Source organism: Oryx dammah, unplaced genomic scaffold (assembly GCF_014754425.2).
Source record: "Oryx dammah isolate SB20612 unplaced genomic scaffold, SCBI_Odam_1.1 HiC_scaffold_5, whole genome shotgun sequence".
In the NCBI taxonomy this organism is placed as follows: Eukaryota; Metazoa; Chordata; class Mammalia; order Artiodactyla; family Bovidae; genus Oryx; species Oryx dammah.
Window position 1 is genome coordinate 96594791 of NW_024070189.1, and position 14397 is coordinate 96609187.

Below are 14397 nucleotides of genomic sequence, written 5' to 3' on the forward strand. Positions count from 1 at the left end.
TGTTCAGAGCGCGAGTACTGCCCTGCGCCAGCACTGGAGGTCCCGAGCTTAGGTGGGTAGATGAGCCTGCAGGAACTGCTGGTGCCCACACACACGCCAACAGGCCCACGCGGGCACGCACCTCTCTCTCAGTCTGCACACGCGTGTATTTCACGTGAGCTGCACACCTGCTAGGCCGCCCAGGGCACCTGGCTGCAAAGCCGCATTCAGGCTTGGAGGGGAGGGGACTGGGACCCGGAGGCCTAGTTCCCACCGCTTCCATTTCTCTTGGAACACCCGCCTCCCCAAATGTCCCTGGGGCTCAGGTGAGACGCCCCAGAACGGGTGCCCAGTGGCGCCCCTGCATGTGCTATATTTATATTGGAAATTTGTACCTTTATATATATGTTTCTTACAAGTAAGAACCTCCCCCCCATTCCGCTCCATGTTTGTACTTGGGTTTAACCATCCCTATTCGGCTTCTTCCCAAACATGCAAAAAACACACGCACACACACATTTCTCCTTGCAGGGGCCGTGGGGCGAGGCGGGAGTTGCCCCCCCCAATTGTGGACGCCCGTCGTTCTTAAAGGCTAGGGACCCCCCTTCCCGCGAAAGGCCAAGCTACATCACTGAATCCCTCAGCCCTACCCGAAACACAATTGCGGGGGTGGGTGCTGGCGGCGAGACATTGCTTTTTGGTGTGTTTGCTGTTGCTGCTTAAATTAATCCTGAGTGACGGCCCGCAATTCCTCTCCACAAAGAGGCCATTTAACGCCCCCACCCCGCGCCCGGCATCTCGGGCGAAACTTCCATGTGCGCTCCCCCCCCCCGCCTGAGTCCAGCTTGGCAGCTCAGGCCGCGCGCTACCAGCCCTCCTGGACTTTCCCTCAGGTGCGCCCGGGGGCTTGGAGGCGGGTTCCCCGTGCGCACTTTGGACCTCAGGAGCGAGTGTGGGTGGGTTTTGGAGGGATGGGAGACGTCTTAAAATAGAAGCGCAGGGCTGAACGGAGGTGGGGGAGGGTGTCCCAGGACTCCTTAGACAGCCTCACTGCTCAACCAAAGCGCTCCGGATGCTCCGGGCCCGGTGGAAGAAAGATCGTCTTCCGTGCCTTCTCCCAAGCGCCCGGAAGAGAGGATCCAGGCGGTCCCTCACGTCGCCTCGAAGCCCCCTAGTCCGCTTGTATATCTGTGGAAACTCCGGCGGAAACGCGCCGCCGGTGCTTGTGTGTTAGCCCCAGGGTATGTCCCTAGCCAGGCTCCTGCCGTCAACAGCTTCTTTCATTGTCGCCTCCCGGGTATTCTTTTCGCGTCTGACAGGTCCCCGACCCGTTTCAAATGGCTCACGCTTGGATAGGGGGAACATAGGTGGGTGTGGGTGGTGGGGAGGCCTGCCCTGAGCTCAGGCAAGGGGAGGGCCGGGTGTTTCCCGTGCGCGGAACTTGGGTGCTGACTGTCGTTGTCACTTGCGTGGGCCGCACACCATAGGGTAGAGGGGCGCGCACCGCCCTCGATGGTGCGCACGGCCGGGACACTCGGAGGGCCGTGCGCAAAGTCGGGTGTGCGCGTGCGCCGGGCGAAAAGGCGGGAAGCGGTGTCCTAAAGCCCCGGATTCGGAAAGCGCCTGTGGCACAAGGTTGGGTCGCTCCCGCGGCGGAAGCGCTCGCAACGAGCGCTTAGTGAGGAGTGAGAGGGCCGCCGCCCCCGAGGGCAGGCGAGGGGAGCCCGGGAACGGGTGTGAAGGGAAAGTGGCAATAGGCGAGGCTTTGGGCGTTTGCCTCGCAGCTGAAGCCCCAGAAGGACGCCGACTAGACTCTGAGGGGGGCTGTGGCATCCTTCGGACGCAGGCGCGACACCCTCTCGCCCGGGGCGCGGCCCAGCCTTCCCCGCGGCCCAGCAGAAGGGGACCCGGCGCGGGCGTCGAGGGCCGGCCTGGTTCTCATTCTGGGACTTCGGCCATTTGCAGCACCGGAGGCCTGCGCCAGAAGGGGCTCAGATGGCGGCGTCCCTTCCCCGGACGCGCGGGGTGGGGCTCGGGGCCGCAGTGGCCTCTGCCCGTCCTCCCCGTGGCCTCTCGACATCCAGCGGGCGATAACGCGCTCGAAGGCTTTGCAGAGAATGCGAAATGCATGAGTCCTGCTCTTTGGCCGCTCGAAGCACGTTTAGAGCTTAGGTGCCCCAGAATCCGAGGGCAACTTTGGGGCGTCAGTATGGAGAGAACCCTTGTGCTCGCCTCAGCCGCCAGACCCTAAGCCTCGGGACGAGCCTCCCCATCTCTCCTCAAGTCGCCTCTTTTTGTGTGTGAATAAGGGCGGGGGAAATTTAGCAGGGGAGCATTTTTGTTTGTTTCAAGGGTTTGGCTGGGTTTGGGGGCGTTTGGCCTCCGGCGAACACGGGGAAGAAATGTGACTAAGTGGCAGAAAATGCGCTTTCCCTTTCCTTCTTTCCCGCCCTCAGGCCGCGGGAGTTGCGCAGCTTCTAAGAACCTTTACACAAAATTTCCCCTCCAGATCTACTCTGATCGGCACCGCCTTCCCTGGGCCCTGACATCTTGAATTTGGGGCGCTAAGGCCTCTCTACCCATTGCTACCAGCCATTTTGCAGCACTTCTGGGCAGGCCAGGGGGGAGAAGAGGAAAAGTGGAAAAAGAACATGTGCGCCGAGTGGGCCCCAACTTAACCTGTTGGAGGGGGAGGCTAATGTCTGGTAGGCATCTCCCTAGTGAAAGCCTCCCCGCCCCCCCCCCGCCACCCCGCCCCCACCCCCACCCCGCCAGGCTCTAGCAGCCCCCGGCATTCAGAGAAAGCGCTCTGATCCGCCTCTCGGAAGCCAGTCATAAACCCGACTTCTCATCACCCGAATTACTTAAGGGCGCTTTGATGGTGTTAGGTCCTTTTCCTTTTCCGCGTGCAGATGACTCAGCCCTCTCCAGCTGTGACTGGGGAGGTGATCCGGGGCAGGGGTTGACACTGTACTCCATACTCTTGACCCAGAGGTGCCCCATCCCCGCCGCATCCACTTCCCCAAGCTTCCAGACCACACTTAGCTCCCCTTTCCTCTCTTTTTATTTTTCGGGTCATATTTTCCCTCTTCTCTAAAAAAATTATTTTCAAAATTGTAAAGGAGTTTTTGTACTTTTTTTTTTTTCTTAACGTGAGACAGAGGCTGGATAATGGAAACAGGCATTTTAAAAAAGCGGGTTGGTGTGGGGTGGATATATATGCCGGCAGTCGGTGGAGCTGAAGCCTCGCCTGTTTGGCGACTGAGCTTTTCGGTCGCCGGTTCCCTGGTAGAACCGGCGTGGGGCACCTGGGATGTCTGCCGCTGAAAAGGCGCTGGAGAAATGCGAGGAAAGATTATGATTTTAATAAAATTGTCTCTCATTTAGGAGCGCGCTTCTGCACTGCCTCTGTCGTCGGAGCCCGGGTTTGCCACGGCAAAGTCTGTAATCAGAGAAAAATACCAGCTTTGTTGAGGGTTAGAATATATCATTGGCTAATGTGTGTGGTTTTTTTTTTTAATAATGCTAAGCATTGGAATAATTAAAGAGTGAGAAATAACTCGTCTCTCCTCTCCCCTCAGCGTTGTCTTATTTAAGGGTGGAAGGCGCACTTTTAGGCAAAGCTGGTTAGTTTTAATGCAGGCTTTTTTTTTTTTTTCTCAACTGCCTTCCCTCCGCTCTGGTCTGATTCGCAAATCCCCAAACTGGCACAAGCCGGGAAACTTGCTTCTGCCGCCGTTCTTCTCCCGGAGTTGGAGCCTCCCTTTCCTTTTCCCCCTCTTCAGAGACAACCCTCTCCTCTTCCCTCCCCCGCCTCTGAGCCCTGACCCACTGCCTGGTTTTCGCTAGAGCGATTTAAAAAAGAAAGGAAGAAAGGAGCCGGGCTCTGGTACCCCCGTGCCAGCCGAGGGCGTGTTTCCCTGGCCGCTGGCTGGTGGGAGAGTCAAACCCGGTGGCTGTCGGGTGTAGGGTCTCAGATGCAGAATCTTGCCCTGCAACTCCCCCCCCGCAAAAAAACAAGTAATCAAATATTTCTAAAGATTGTAGGCTCATAGAGCTCAGATCCCTTGTCATATTTTAAATGAAGCAGAACAGTTCTTTCTTTCCAACCTCATATGCAATAGGAAGAGAAAATTCAGTCCTCGAGAGCTTGCCTTGGCAGCCCTGTGCCCTTAGTAGAGGGGAGAGCTGCCTACTTGGGCTGAGCCTGGCGTCCAGCCCCACCATGGTGCCGCTAACCAGAGGGCCTAGATTTGGGGCAGGAGTGCAGGGTCCAGGGCAGTGGTGGGAACAGCCTGGGGAGATATGAGAATAGAAAGAAGAATCTCTTCATAAGGATTTCAGAGGTTTGCTCCAGGCTCCTCAGAGAGGAAGCTGCTGCCTTGGTCATTCCCCCAGGTGTAGGGGAAGGACGGGCTTGAAAGGAAAAGAGGCTTCCGCCATGCTCTGGGAGGACACAGCTGCCATGAGAAAGGAAAGGTGAAAGTGGGCAAGAAATTGGGCGTAGGGGCTTGTACAATGGCTTTGAGTTGCAGAGGGAGTTATTTAGTTATTTATTTACCTCAGGTGTTTTCAATTAAATGTGTTCCTCTTTTATTTTCCTTGTTATTCGGTGCCTAGACTTTTCAGCAATCCCTTGCATTCATTTTTTTTTTTTTTACATAAGCAGAAACTTTTTTCCCCCTCGGAGAGATATTGTGGGAGGTATTTTGCCTTCAGTGCTTTCTCTTTCCTGCTTTTTTTAAAATTTAATTTTAAAATTATAAAGTAAATTTAGTGCGAGTGAAAGTGACGGGGGAGCCAGCTGGGGCTGAATTCAGGGAAGGTGGAGGCAGCTGCAGCAGAGTTGGGCCTCCCAGCCCCACCCCAGGACCCCCTCACACTATAGGCCCCCTTCTGCCCACGCCACCCCCTTCCTCTCCCTGGGAGGCTCCTCTGGACAGGGATGAGGAGAGTCTGTCCTGATAGATGCTCATTCACTCTTCAGGAACCCCTGACTCTGCAGAGCCACGTTTCTTTTACGACCCACGCATACCAGGGACCCCCAGTTCCTGCCTGCTTACTCCCCCTCAGTCACTGTGGCTATTCCGTTGAGTTGAGCTCGGTGGGCCCTGTATGTCTCCCACATTTGCCCTGCTAGTCTGCTAACCCCACTGCGTAGTTGGTTGTCCTGCTGAAGGGATCAGAGTAGGGCAGGCACAGAAAGAGACAGACACACAAAGGTGTAGATACCCCTCTGCAGCAGTGAGGATTCAAGAGGCTTCTTTACAGTATGAATTTTTATGGTCACATGAGTAGTGCACTCAGCTCTGTAACGCACGTGTATACTTAGGTGCTCAAATTTGAGGCTACCGGTGTGGGCAGGATCTATTTCTAAGACATATGAATTATGAGAACACTGGAGTTGAAAAACTGAAGGCCCCTTGAGCGGTGCTGAAAATGTTCTATTTCTTAATCTGGGTGGGGGTATACAGGTGTGTTCACTTTGTGAAAACATATTGAGTGGAAGCCTTAGAACTATGTGCTTTCTTTCTATGTGTCATACTTAAGTGTAAAAGTTTGTTGTATTTTTTAAAGGAAGGCACAGCCTCAAAAGTGAAGGCCCGAGGGTTACAAAATAATAATAACTATTATTTAAATAACAATGCTCTCCAGCCTGTTTTGCTCAGGTCTCCCCACTAAGGAATGGTGGGAGGGCTTGTAAAAATTAGTGGGCTGATAAAAAACACTCTCAGGCATGTGGCCCACGGAGACTTCCTGACCTATCCACGTGTGCACCGCGCCTGGAAACTGTTTGCAGACTTAGGTTTAGCTGTGGGATTTTAACATCTCAGGACCAAAGGATAAAAAGTGGTGAGGAAGATGTTCCATGCCAATTACATTTTGCTGTCAACATCTGGAAAGCAAAATCGCAGCTGTTCTCCCCTCCCCATTACCACCTCGTCTTTTTTTTTTTTTTCCTGCACACTTAAAGTTTTTGTTCTTATGCCATCCGTACTTCGGTTTTCTGCACTGTTAAAACATTTTCACGGCTCTGATGAAATCGAGTTGCTGGGTTTGGGCTTTAAAAAATATATATATGTATATGTCTGTGTCTTGCAGTCTGACAATGTAATTTTTCTTGAGCGATTTATTTGAACAAGCCGGCAATCAGTGGATAATCCCCTCCCCTATCCAACCCTTTCTTGCCTTCCCAGCACCATTCAGGCCCAGAGCTTGGGGGAGAGCGCTTGGCTACCCTTGCCTCGGCTCCCTTGGGCAGGTACTGACAGCTTCGCCCTCCACGGCCCTTCTGCGGTGTTTTTGTTTTCCCTTCGCCCCCCAAAAATATTTGAACCAAAAAGCCTCTTTTTTTTTTTCCTCCACCCACAGCAAACTGAAAGGGCTAGTGAACCGTGATTCAACAGAGCGAGGGCGCCTCTTTTCTTCCTTAGCATTAATTAACTCAAGTTCGTTAGGACGTCGGGTCTGTCGCCCACAGTTTTCTCTTGTGTGTGCTGAATCGGGTCATAGAGGGAGACTTCCCATGCAAACAGTTTGTGTTGGAGCTGGAGGACACAAGAGGGGGAGAGAGGGTAAGAAAGAAAGGGAGCCAGTGAGGGATGGATTGTGGCCGAGGGGTGGGCACAGTCCTAAGCTCTGAGCACCCTGGTGCCAGCCTCCGAAGGGGCTCCACACCAGGGGAATGAGGATTCTCGGATTTCCTTGGCAGTGATCCTGATAATAAAATAGTTGGGCGGCGGGGGACAATGCATTTTGAGGGATTGAAAAATGTCTTCCTTCCAACTCCTAAAATTGTACATTTGGGGGAAGCCGCTTCCCTGAACAGGGCCCTCCCAGCTCCCCGAGCCCTCGGAGCAGTGAAAACCTCGGGCTGTTCCCATCCTGGCCACCGGCTCTCTGCCCCAGGCTCTGGGCACTGCCTGTTGCCACAGCAACTGCAAGAAAGAGGTTCTCTCTGGGCCGAGGGGAGTGCAGACCAGGCAGAGGGCACCCGGAGCTCAGAGAAACTCCCCTCTTGCCCTGGCCCTTTTCTCCTGTGGCAGAGGCAATAGACCCGGCAAACAAGGGGGTGTCAGGGCAGGAGCCCACCAAGTGGACCTGTGAAGGCCGCAGGAGTTGCCTCCAAGCGCATGGGCGAACCGTGGGGGAAGGGAGAGGACTGTCTTCCCTGGAGGATCCCCAGGCTTTTTCTGGGGTCGGTAGTTGGTGCCCGGGCTTTGGGTTTTCAACATTTTGCTGTTTGTTCTGGCCTCCTCTCTTGCCCTCCAGATATTTTCACAATGCGCTGGGCACAGACCTTGTCTTCACGTGCTTGTCTCCCCTTCCCGTGCCTCTTGTCAGTTTTTCAGTTCTCCTTCAGCGGAAGTTGTAAAGTTGGCTTGTGGGGTTCTTCCTTCTTCCTGGGGCCCTTGGTCACCAGGAGTGACACTTTGCAGACCAACGTGGTGGGTGGGTGAGGCTCAGGCTTCGCACTGCCCTCGCCCTGTGAAGCCTTCGGCTGTCATCTGTCCTGGGTGTTCTTATCTTCGGAGGCTCCCATCCTCAAGTAGACCCCTGGATGGACGACTGGGCTCCGACCCTCCCGGCTTCTGCATCTATTTGGTGATACAAGAAAGTTTCAAGCTAAGTAGTGAATTAAAGACGAGGGTTTTGCTTCTTCTACTCTGTAAACAATGAAAGTAAACAATTTCCAGTTGCACTAGGGAGAATAGACTGTCTTCCCCAACACCTCCCTTCCCACCCGATTTTATTCAGGGCCAGGAGGGAGAGGGGAGATGTGCCTGGAGCAGGGTAGTGTTTGTAGCCAGAAAGACACTGCCTGTTGGCCTGATCCCAGGCCACCGCTCCGGGTTTGTAGTCCTGAGAGAAAAGGAAGGGAAGGAGTCGGGGGTCTGTTCATAGGAGAGGAGAGCACAGCCTGATTCTGAGGCAGTCCTGGTCCTAGACTCAGCCCGGGGTGTGGGGCAAGTCCACTCAGCCAGCTGAGGGTGCCAGAAAACCCCGTCCGGGCCCGCCATTCCTGAGCAGAGGAAAACAGGCCCAAGTCAGCCAAAAACCCGCTTTGTCCAAATTCTTCGAGCCTCCTCGCAATGTGCATTTTCTGGTTTCCATGCTTGGCGGTTCCAGAGTCTTGGATGACTTTACACTGGCTGCAGAGCCCCTTCCTGCCTGCCCCCCCAGCAAGGGGAGGCCCCACCCACCTCTCAGATAAGCAGCCAGCCCCTTCCTTTTGCTGCCTACGGTGGTTCTCTTTCCATTTCTGTCGGGGAGTCGGGCCACTGCTTTCTTGTACCCCTTCTGTGGAACAAGATGGGAGAGCTCAGAGATATGAAGTTGGCTTCCTTTCAGTTCAGACCCAGGCTGACTTATAAAATCCCAGGAATTAAACTGGCTCATCAGGGTTCTATCTGTGGCCTTTTAAAATTTCTTGCGTCTTTTTTCACTAGGCTGCAGATATACAGTAGTACAATGGATCCTGATATGTCTGGTAAATCCTAAGTAGGTTTTGTGAGTCATTTGCACTCTTTGCGTATAGTTCTCCAAATTAACACAGACAGATATAAAATTAGTATGTGTCCAGAGTCTGAAAGAATAAATCTGAGCCTTAAAGAAGGCAGGATGTAGACAAATAAAAAAATTTTTTTTAAGATAAGGTGACCTCCGAACAGGGACCCTGTTTTTAAAGATATCAGTTTTTTGCACTTCTAGATGTTTCACTATTGGCAGCTATAAGTCGATTGCAAAACCTGTCTCAGGCTGGGAAAATTATTTTGTTTCCTTGAAGATTCTGAATACTGTCTATATGAGTGAGATTCTGTACACATGTCCCTGTTTTCCCTCAAATAATCCACAAGGCCTCATTTGTTCTGTCGATTTTTGGGAAAACGACACATTTAACTTTCTCAAGCTAGAAGCAGTCACTTTAGCTAGTTTTCCTTCTTCCTCATCCTCTTCTTTTTCTCTTTTTTTTTTGCCCCTGTCCTAGAGTCTTTATCTTTTCTCCTTGCTCATTTTTCCTTTTCAGCTGTGTCCTCTTTCCTTCCTTTTCTATCCTCTCTTTTTGCAGTTTTGGGCCCAGCTTGTCTTTCTCAGGATTGGTCTTCCTTCTCTCTTTCTTTCTACCTCTCCCTATTCCTCTTACCCCCGCCCCGCCACCCCCTGCGGCCTGTTCATTCTTTTTCTTTTGGAGACACATTTTTCCTAGTGATGGCTAAAACCAGCACGGGTATTTCAGAAATGTTTCCGTGAAAACTGTTGCTTTTAAAAAAAATCAAATTCTATATACGTGACAGTAATGAGAGAGGCCTTTCTCTAGCAAAGGCAGAAAAATTCCTTTCCACAAACTAAAAGCTCGTGTGAATTTTAAAACTCTAATCTCTGACTTCTCAGATTTTTGTTTTAAATGAGGGAAAATACCTTCCCCTTCAAATTTTGCTTAAGTTTTTTCCTTTGTTGTCTTTAATTTTCTTTTTTTGCTTACTACTCTCTCACCAGCATCACTGGCTTCCTTACCCCTTCGTTGCTTTTTCTCTCATTCCCTTTCTTCCCTCCCCTCTCCTTCTCCTCCAAGGCCTGCCTGTCCCCTTGTTCCGTCCAGCCCCTGAGCCCTTGCATTTATGGGTGACTCAGCCCTGGAGAAGCCTTGAATCCTCAGAGGGTTTTTTTTTGGTGTGTGTGTGTCTTGGCTCTCTTTGGGGTTCAGGGTGCAGAGTATCTGAGCTCCCAGCCGAGACCTGAGACCAAGGGGAGAAGAGAAGGAGGCTGGGTCTGGAACAGGTAATTTTCCAGAAGGAGCCTCTCTGCTCTCTTAACAAAAGGGGGACAGTCCCCTTTTGTCTGGGGCTTCTGTGGGGCGTGTCCAGGACCCAGAGCTGCCACCAGTGGCATTCAGGAGGAGGGGGCTGTAGGGGTGGGGCAAGCCAAGTGTTTCTCATGGAACCTGAGCAATTCTTCTCAGTGTGCCCCGCAGGAGGGAGAGAGAGATCTTCTCACTACCCTCCCCTGGCTGCTCACCTGCCTGGGAGTCCCTCAGCCCACCTTCAGGGTTGCTGGCCACCCCACCGGCAGGGCAGGTGAAGGACAAATGGTGATTGTTCTCCTTCCCCATTCCTCCCCTGGGAAGCACCAGGTTGCTCCTCCTGTTAAGGGAGAGTTGAGGGAGCACAGTGGGTCCCCAGGCTCCACTGAGATACTCCACTGGTCGTCCGGGGCCACTTTTATGTCCAGTCTCTCCACCATTCCATCGACCTTTGACCTCTCCCTTCATCCAAGGTCTTGTCCTATTTCCCTAACTTCCAGTGGAGTCCATCATCTCCCCTGCCACCTGCCCAACTGTACCACCAGGATTCAGAGTTGACCCATGTTTAGCGCCTGGCAGGGTGGTCTGTGAGAGGGAGCATGATAGAATTTTTCAGGAGGCTCACGCTGGCCATGTTCTGTTTGGTGTCCAGTATTTAGTATGAATCAAAATACCAGAGAAACACAGCATGCCAAATATAAACTCACTTGTGGTTTCTCCCGTCTCATCTTGACTTCACTTATTTATTTTTTGTTCCATCTCATCTTGAGATGGAGAGGCAAGGTTTGGTATCTTATGTTACTCAGTTAACATCCTTGGCTAATTGGACTGAGGGTGGTTATTAACGTGATGTTAGGTATTGAATGCCACCCTAAGAGGCCTGTCTTGCAGTGACACCTGCCTCTTGCTCTCTTGCCTCTTAACTGTTTCTCTCGGCCGCCCATGACCTCACTTCAGGCCAGTCAGGGCCTGGCCTGAGGTACCAGGTGCTGGGTGGCACCTTCTCCATTGTCTGGGTCCAGCAATGCTCAGGGCTGCGTGTTCTGTTGGGGCGCACCCCTGGCCCTCTTCCTCGAATCTTTCCGCTGGGCTTAAAGGCCACTGAGGGTTTCACATGGGGAAGAAACGGGCGAGAGTGAGCAGTGACCTTTCTGTTGCCAGCTGAGGGTTGAGCCTCACCTGGGGAGAAGACAGCTGTAGGAACTGGTTTCTGAGTAGGGTCAGCCTCTCCCGGTCGGTGTTAACCTCCTCCTCTGCTCTTCCATTTTTTTAAACAACTGTCTCCTTAACTGCTTTACAAAGGCCTAAAACTTGGCTGCTCCAGAGCCCCTACCAGCAAGGTCCTTGCGGAGACTTCCACACTCCTGGCTGCCCTCCCCCACACTCCCCTTCCCACTGGGGAGGAAGGCCCAGAGCAAGGGCCTCCGGGGAGCGCGTTCGGGTGACTCGGTTTCCCCAAGGCTGTCTCAAGTTTCCTGACCGGGCTATCTTCTGCCTAGTTCCCTTTCTTAGCTCCCTCCCTTCCATTAAGTTTCTTACTTTATGCTCTTATACCTTGCTCCGTGTGGTTTGGGCTCTTTAATCTGAATTGAACAGGGCATAGGTGAGTGTTCACCCTCCTCCAACCAAGGAACTCTAAACACAGAGCGAGTGGAGCAGGCAGAGCTGGAGAGCGCAAAGAACTAAGAGTTTAGGAGGTGCTGGTGGTTCGAGGGTGGCAAGGCTCAGGGTCTTGAAGTCGTGTCCACCTTCCTGCCTTTGTCACTTCCCCCTGGGGTTGGCTGCTGTGTTTGTGGCTGAGTGTAGTGCTTGTCAGCGGAGTGCTGTGACAGGAGGCTATTTTAATAAACTGTTGCAGTTTCTCCATCGGAGCTGCACTGCGTTGGCATCCCTCTTCACCGCTAATGGAGCGTGTGTGGCTGGGTGTGGGCCGAGGGAGGCACCGAGCTGGATGGGGGCTGGGGAGAGCGAGGCCGGGCAGTGCTGGGGGCCTGCCTCCCAGTCTGGGAGCGCTCCGGGGAGCGCCGCCAGACTGGGGGAAGGGGTGGCCGCACCCTGGGCGCCGGGTCCCTGCCCTGGAAGTGCTGCTGGCAGCGACACTTTCCAAGCTCTCTTTCTTCTGCTCTTTCTATTCATAGCACGGCAGGCAGGCTCGTGTGTATGGCCGGGGAGGAAAACTTCCACTCGCCCCTGTGCGTCCCATAAATAAAAAAAGAAATAGAACCAGAAAAAGAGTGTGCGGGTCTTAGAGAAAGAGACTGAAACCAAAACACAGAGAGAAGGCGCAGCTGCTTTCCCCAAGGCCTTCTGGGGCTCCCTCCCGCCCGCCAGCCCGCCCGGAGTCAGGCCTTTATTTATTTATTTTTCTGGCTTAAAAAAAAAAAAAATTCTGTGTCTTTCTCAGTCCCAGTGCCCCTCAACCCCCTTCAGATTTGCTGGGTGGCCACTGCCAAATAGACCCGAGTAAGAGCCTGGAATGAAAAATTCATAACTGCTGGACTTTGCTTGTTCATTAGACGTGAACTTGTCGATTGGGCAAATTGTTTTTGGTCTCCAACTGCCGGGGGCTCTCCCCACCCTCTCGGCTCGCCCGGTTCCCTCCTCCCCTTGGACGCAGCCATTGGCTGCTCGAGGATGTCTCATTGCCAAATAGGTGGATCCTTCTCTGTCTCCCTCCCCCCTTTCTCCCCCCCCCACCCCTTTTACTGGCTTTGGCACCAGCGAATGGATGGGGATTGAGCATGAAAGGGGAGAGAGAGAGGGAGTTTGAGAGAGAGAAAAGAAGCAAAAAAAAAAAAAAACCCCAACCCAACCAGCGCACACACATACACACAAACACGCACACACTCACACAACACACACACACACAGCCCCATCCATGTCCTCCCTCTCTCCCTCTCTCTCGCCTTGCCTCCCTCCCTCCCTCGCTCCCTCCCTCTTTTGCACGCTTCTGCCAGCGACGGTCTGCAGCCGGTCCGAACTCGTCCTCTTCCCCGGGAATCTGTGAGCTCCCCCTCTGCCTGCGATCAGGCTCAGAGGCGGAGGGAGGCAGCCCGAAGTTTACACCCCTGTGCCGCTGCCAAAGCCGAAAGCCTTTTGCTTCAGCCGCCGATTCCCCCACCCCCGTTTTTGTTTTTGTTTTTGTTTTGCACAGGGGTGGGGTAGGGCGTGTTGTGTGTTGGGGGTGGGGTGGGGTGGGAGGTAGGTTTTTGACTTTTAAATTTTGTATATTTTTCTTTTATTTATTTATTTTTTAAAAAAGCTGGAAGAGGATGCACAGGGGGTGAAACTGAAAAAAGAAATTTTTTTGGGTTGGCTTTTGTTTACCTGGCGTGTGTGGTAATCGACTCGCTCCCTCTCTCTGCTTGCTATCCCTGACCTTTCTTTTTGCTCCTTTAAAAAAAATATTAATTTCCCCCTTCTGTGCAGTGGAGCATGGGGGGGGGGAGGGGGAAGGGTTTGAGAATCCACCCAAGCCCGGCCCCTAGTCCCCAGAACACCAATAATAACCCCCTTTAAAACATTTACCTTCCTCCCCTGCTCCTCCCCCGCCCCCTCCCCCCACCCGCCCCCAACTCACAACTCTGTTGAGTCCAGAAGCTCAGAATCGGGCGTTGGGCTTTGCCGGGTGCTTCAGATCAATGGTAATTATTTATTTTTTTCCAGTTTTATTTTTGTAAACAGAAATCAATTATTATTTAAACTTCAAACAAGCAAACAAGCAAAAAAGAAAAAGAAAAAAAGGAAAAAAAAAAAACAAAATACAAAAAGCGAGAGCCCGGCCCTCTGTCACCTGACTGAGTGGGAAAGAGGGTGAAGGGGTCAGTGGGGACGGGGCACAGGATGCCCCCCGTAGCTTTTAACCCTACAGTGGCTGAGACCACCACCTTATTTGTGCTAACAAGAAGCGTTTTGTTCCTTATGACTGTGGTTAACATTAGTATTGGTGTCGATAACAAAGCTGAAATCACATATTTAGGATTTAGATCTGATTTAAAAAATGCTGGGGTGGATGTTCCAATCGGAGCAGAAGAGAGAATGAAAACAGCCTGGGGAGGGGGAAGCCAAATCCGTTTCCTGGCTCGCTGACTCGCGGATGTCATGTTCGCTCTTCTGGGGGTGGCCAAAAACCTGCCGGTGTCGGGGCGTGAAGCGGCCCTCGCCTGCCCCGCGTGTGCGTCCACGGGCATTCGTGCAGACTGGACTCCGTGCCGGGGCGAGCTGACACGAGTTCGAGGCTGCATAGGACATGGAGATGTCATGGGCGCGACAGAGCCTGGCGGGGATACCAGCAGCGTGTGTGTGTGTGGACGGCAACGTTGTCTGTGCGCGCGTGTGTGTGAGTGAGGGAGAGAGAGAGAGAGAGAGAATAGGTGTGTGCTCAGGCTCTGGGTGTCTCTGTCTGGCTGCTGAGGCTGAGATGGGAGCGAGCGGCAGGCTAGGCTGGTGGCGGCTCCAGACCACACTTTCCTAGAACAATTGCAAGAGAAAATTGTCGTGGGGGGGGGAGGAGGAGGAGGAGGAGAAGGCGATTTTCCTTGTGCCCCCTTTCTAACGCTTCTTTTCTCCTTTTCTTTTCCCCCTCACCCCGTCTTCCCCTCCTCCCGTCTCCCCTC

General features: G+C 52.9%; 1 protein-coding gene across 9 annotated transcripts in view; it reads left to right on the top strand.

Annotated features, from left to right (window-relative positions):
* Positions 1–14397, top strand: part of NFIX (nuclear factor I X) — a 95663-nt gene that overhangs the window by 13317 nt on the left and 67949 nt on the right. Inside the window, exon 1 of one of the 9 annotated variants that reach the window (XM_040240830.1) lies at positions 12974–13425. The exons of 6 other annotated variants lie outside the window; for them this stretch is intronic. In XM_040240830.1, coding sequence (XP_040096764.1) covers positions 13423–13425 — 3 coding nt within the window. In that variant the 5' untranslated portion in view covers positions 12974–13422. Of the gene's footprint in view, positions 1–12973; positions 13426–13938; positions 14080–14397 lie in introns of those variants that run through there. 2 more of the 9 variants (XM_040240833.1, XM_040240835.1) reach the window with 2 other exon arrangements.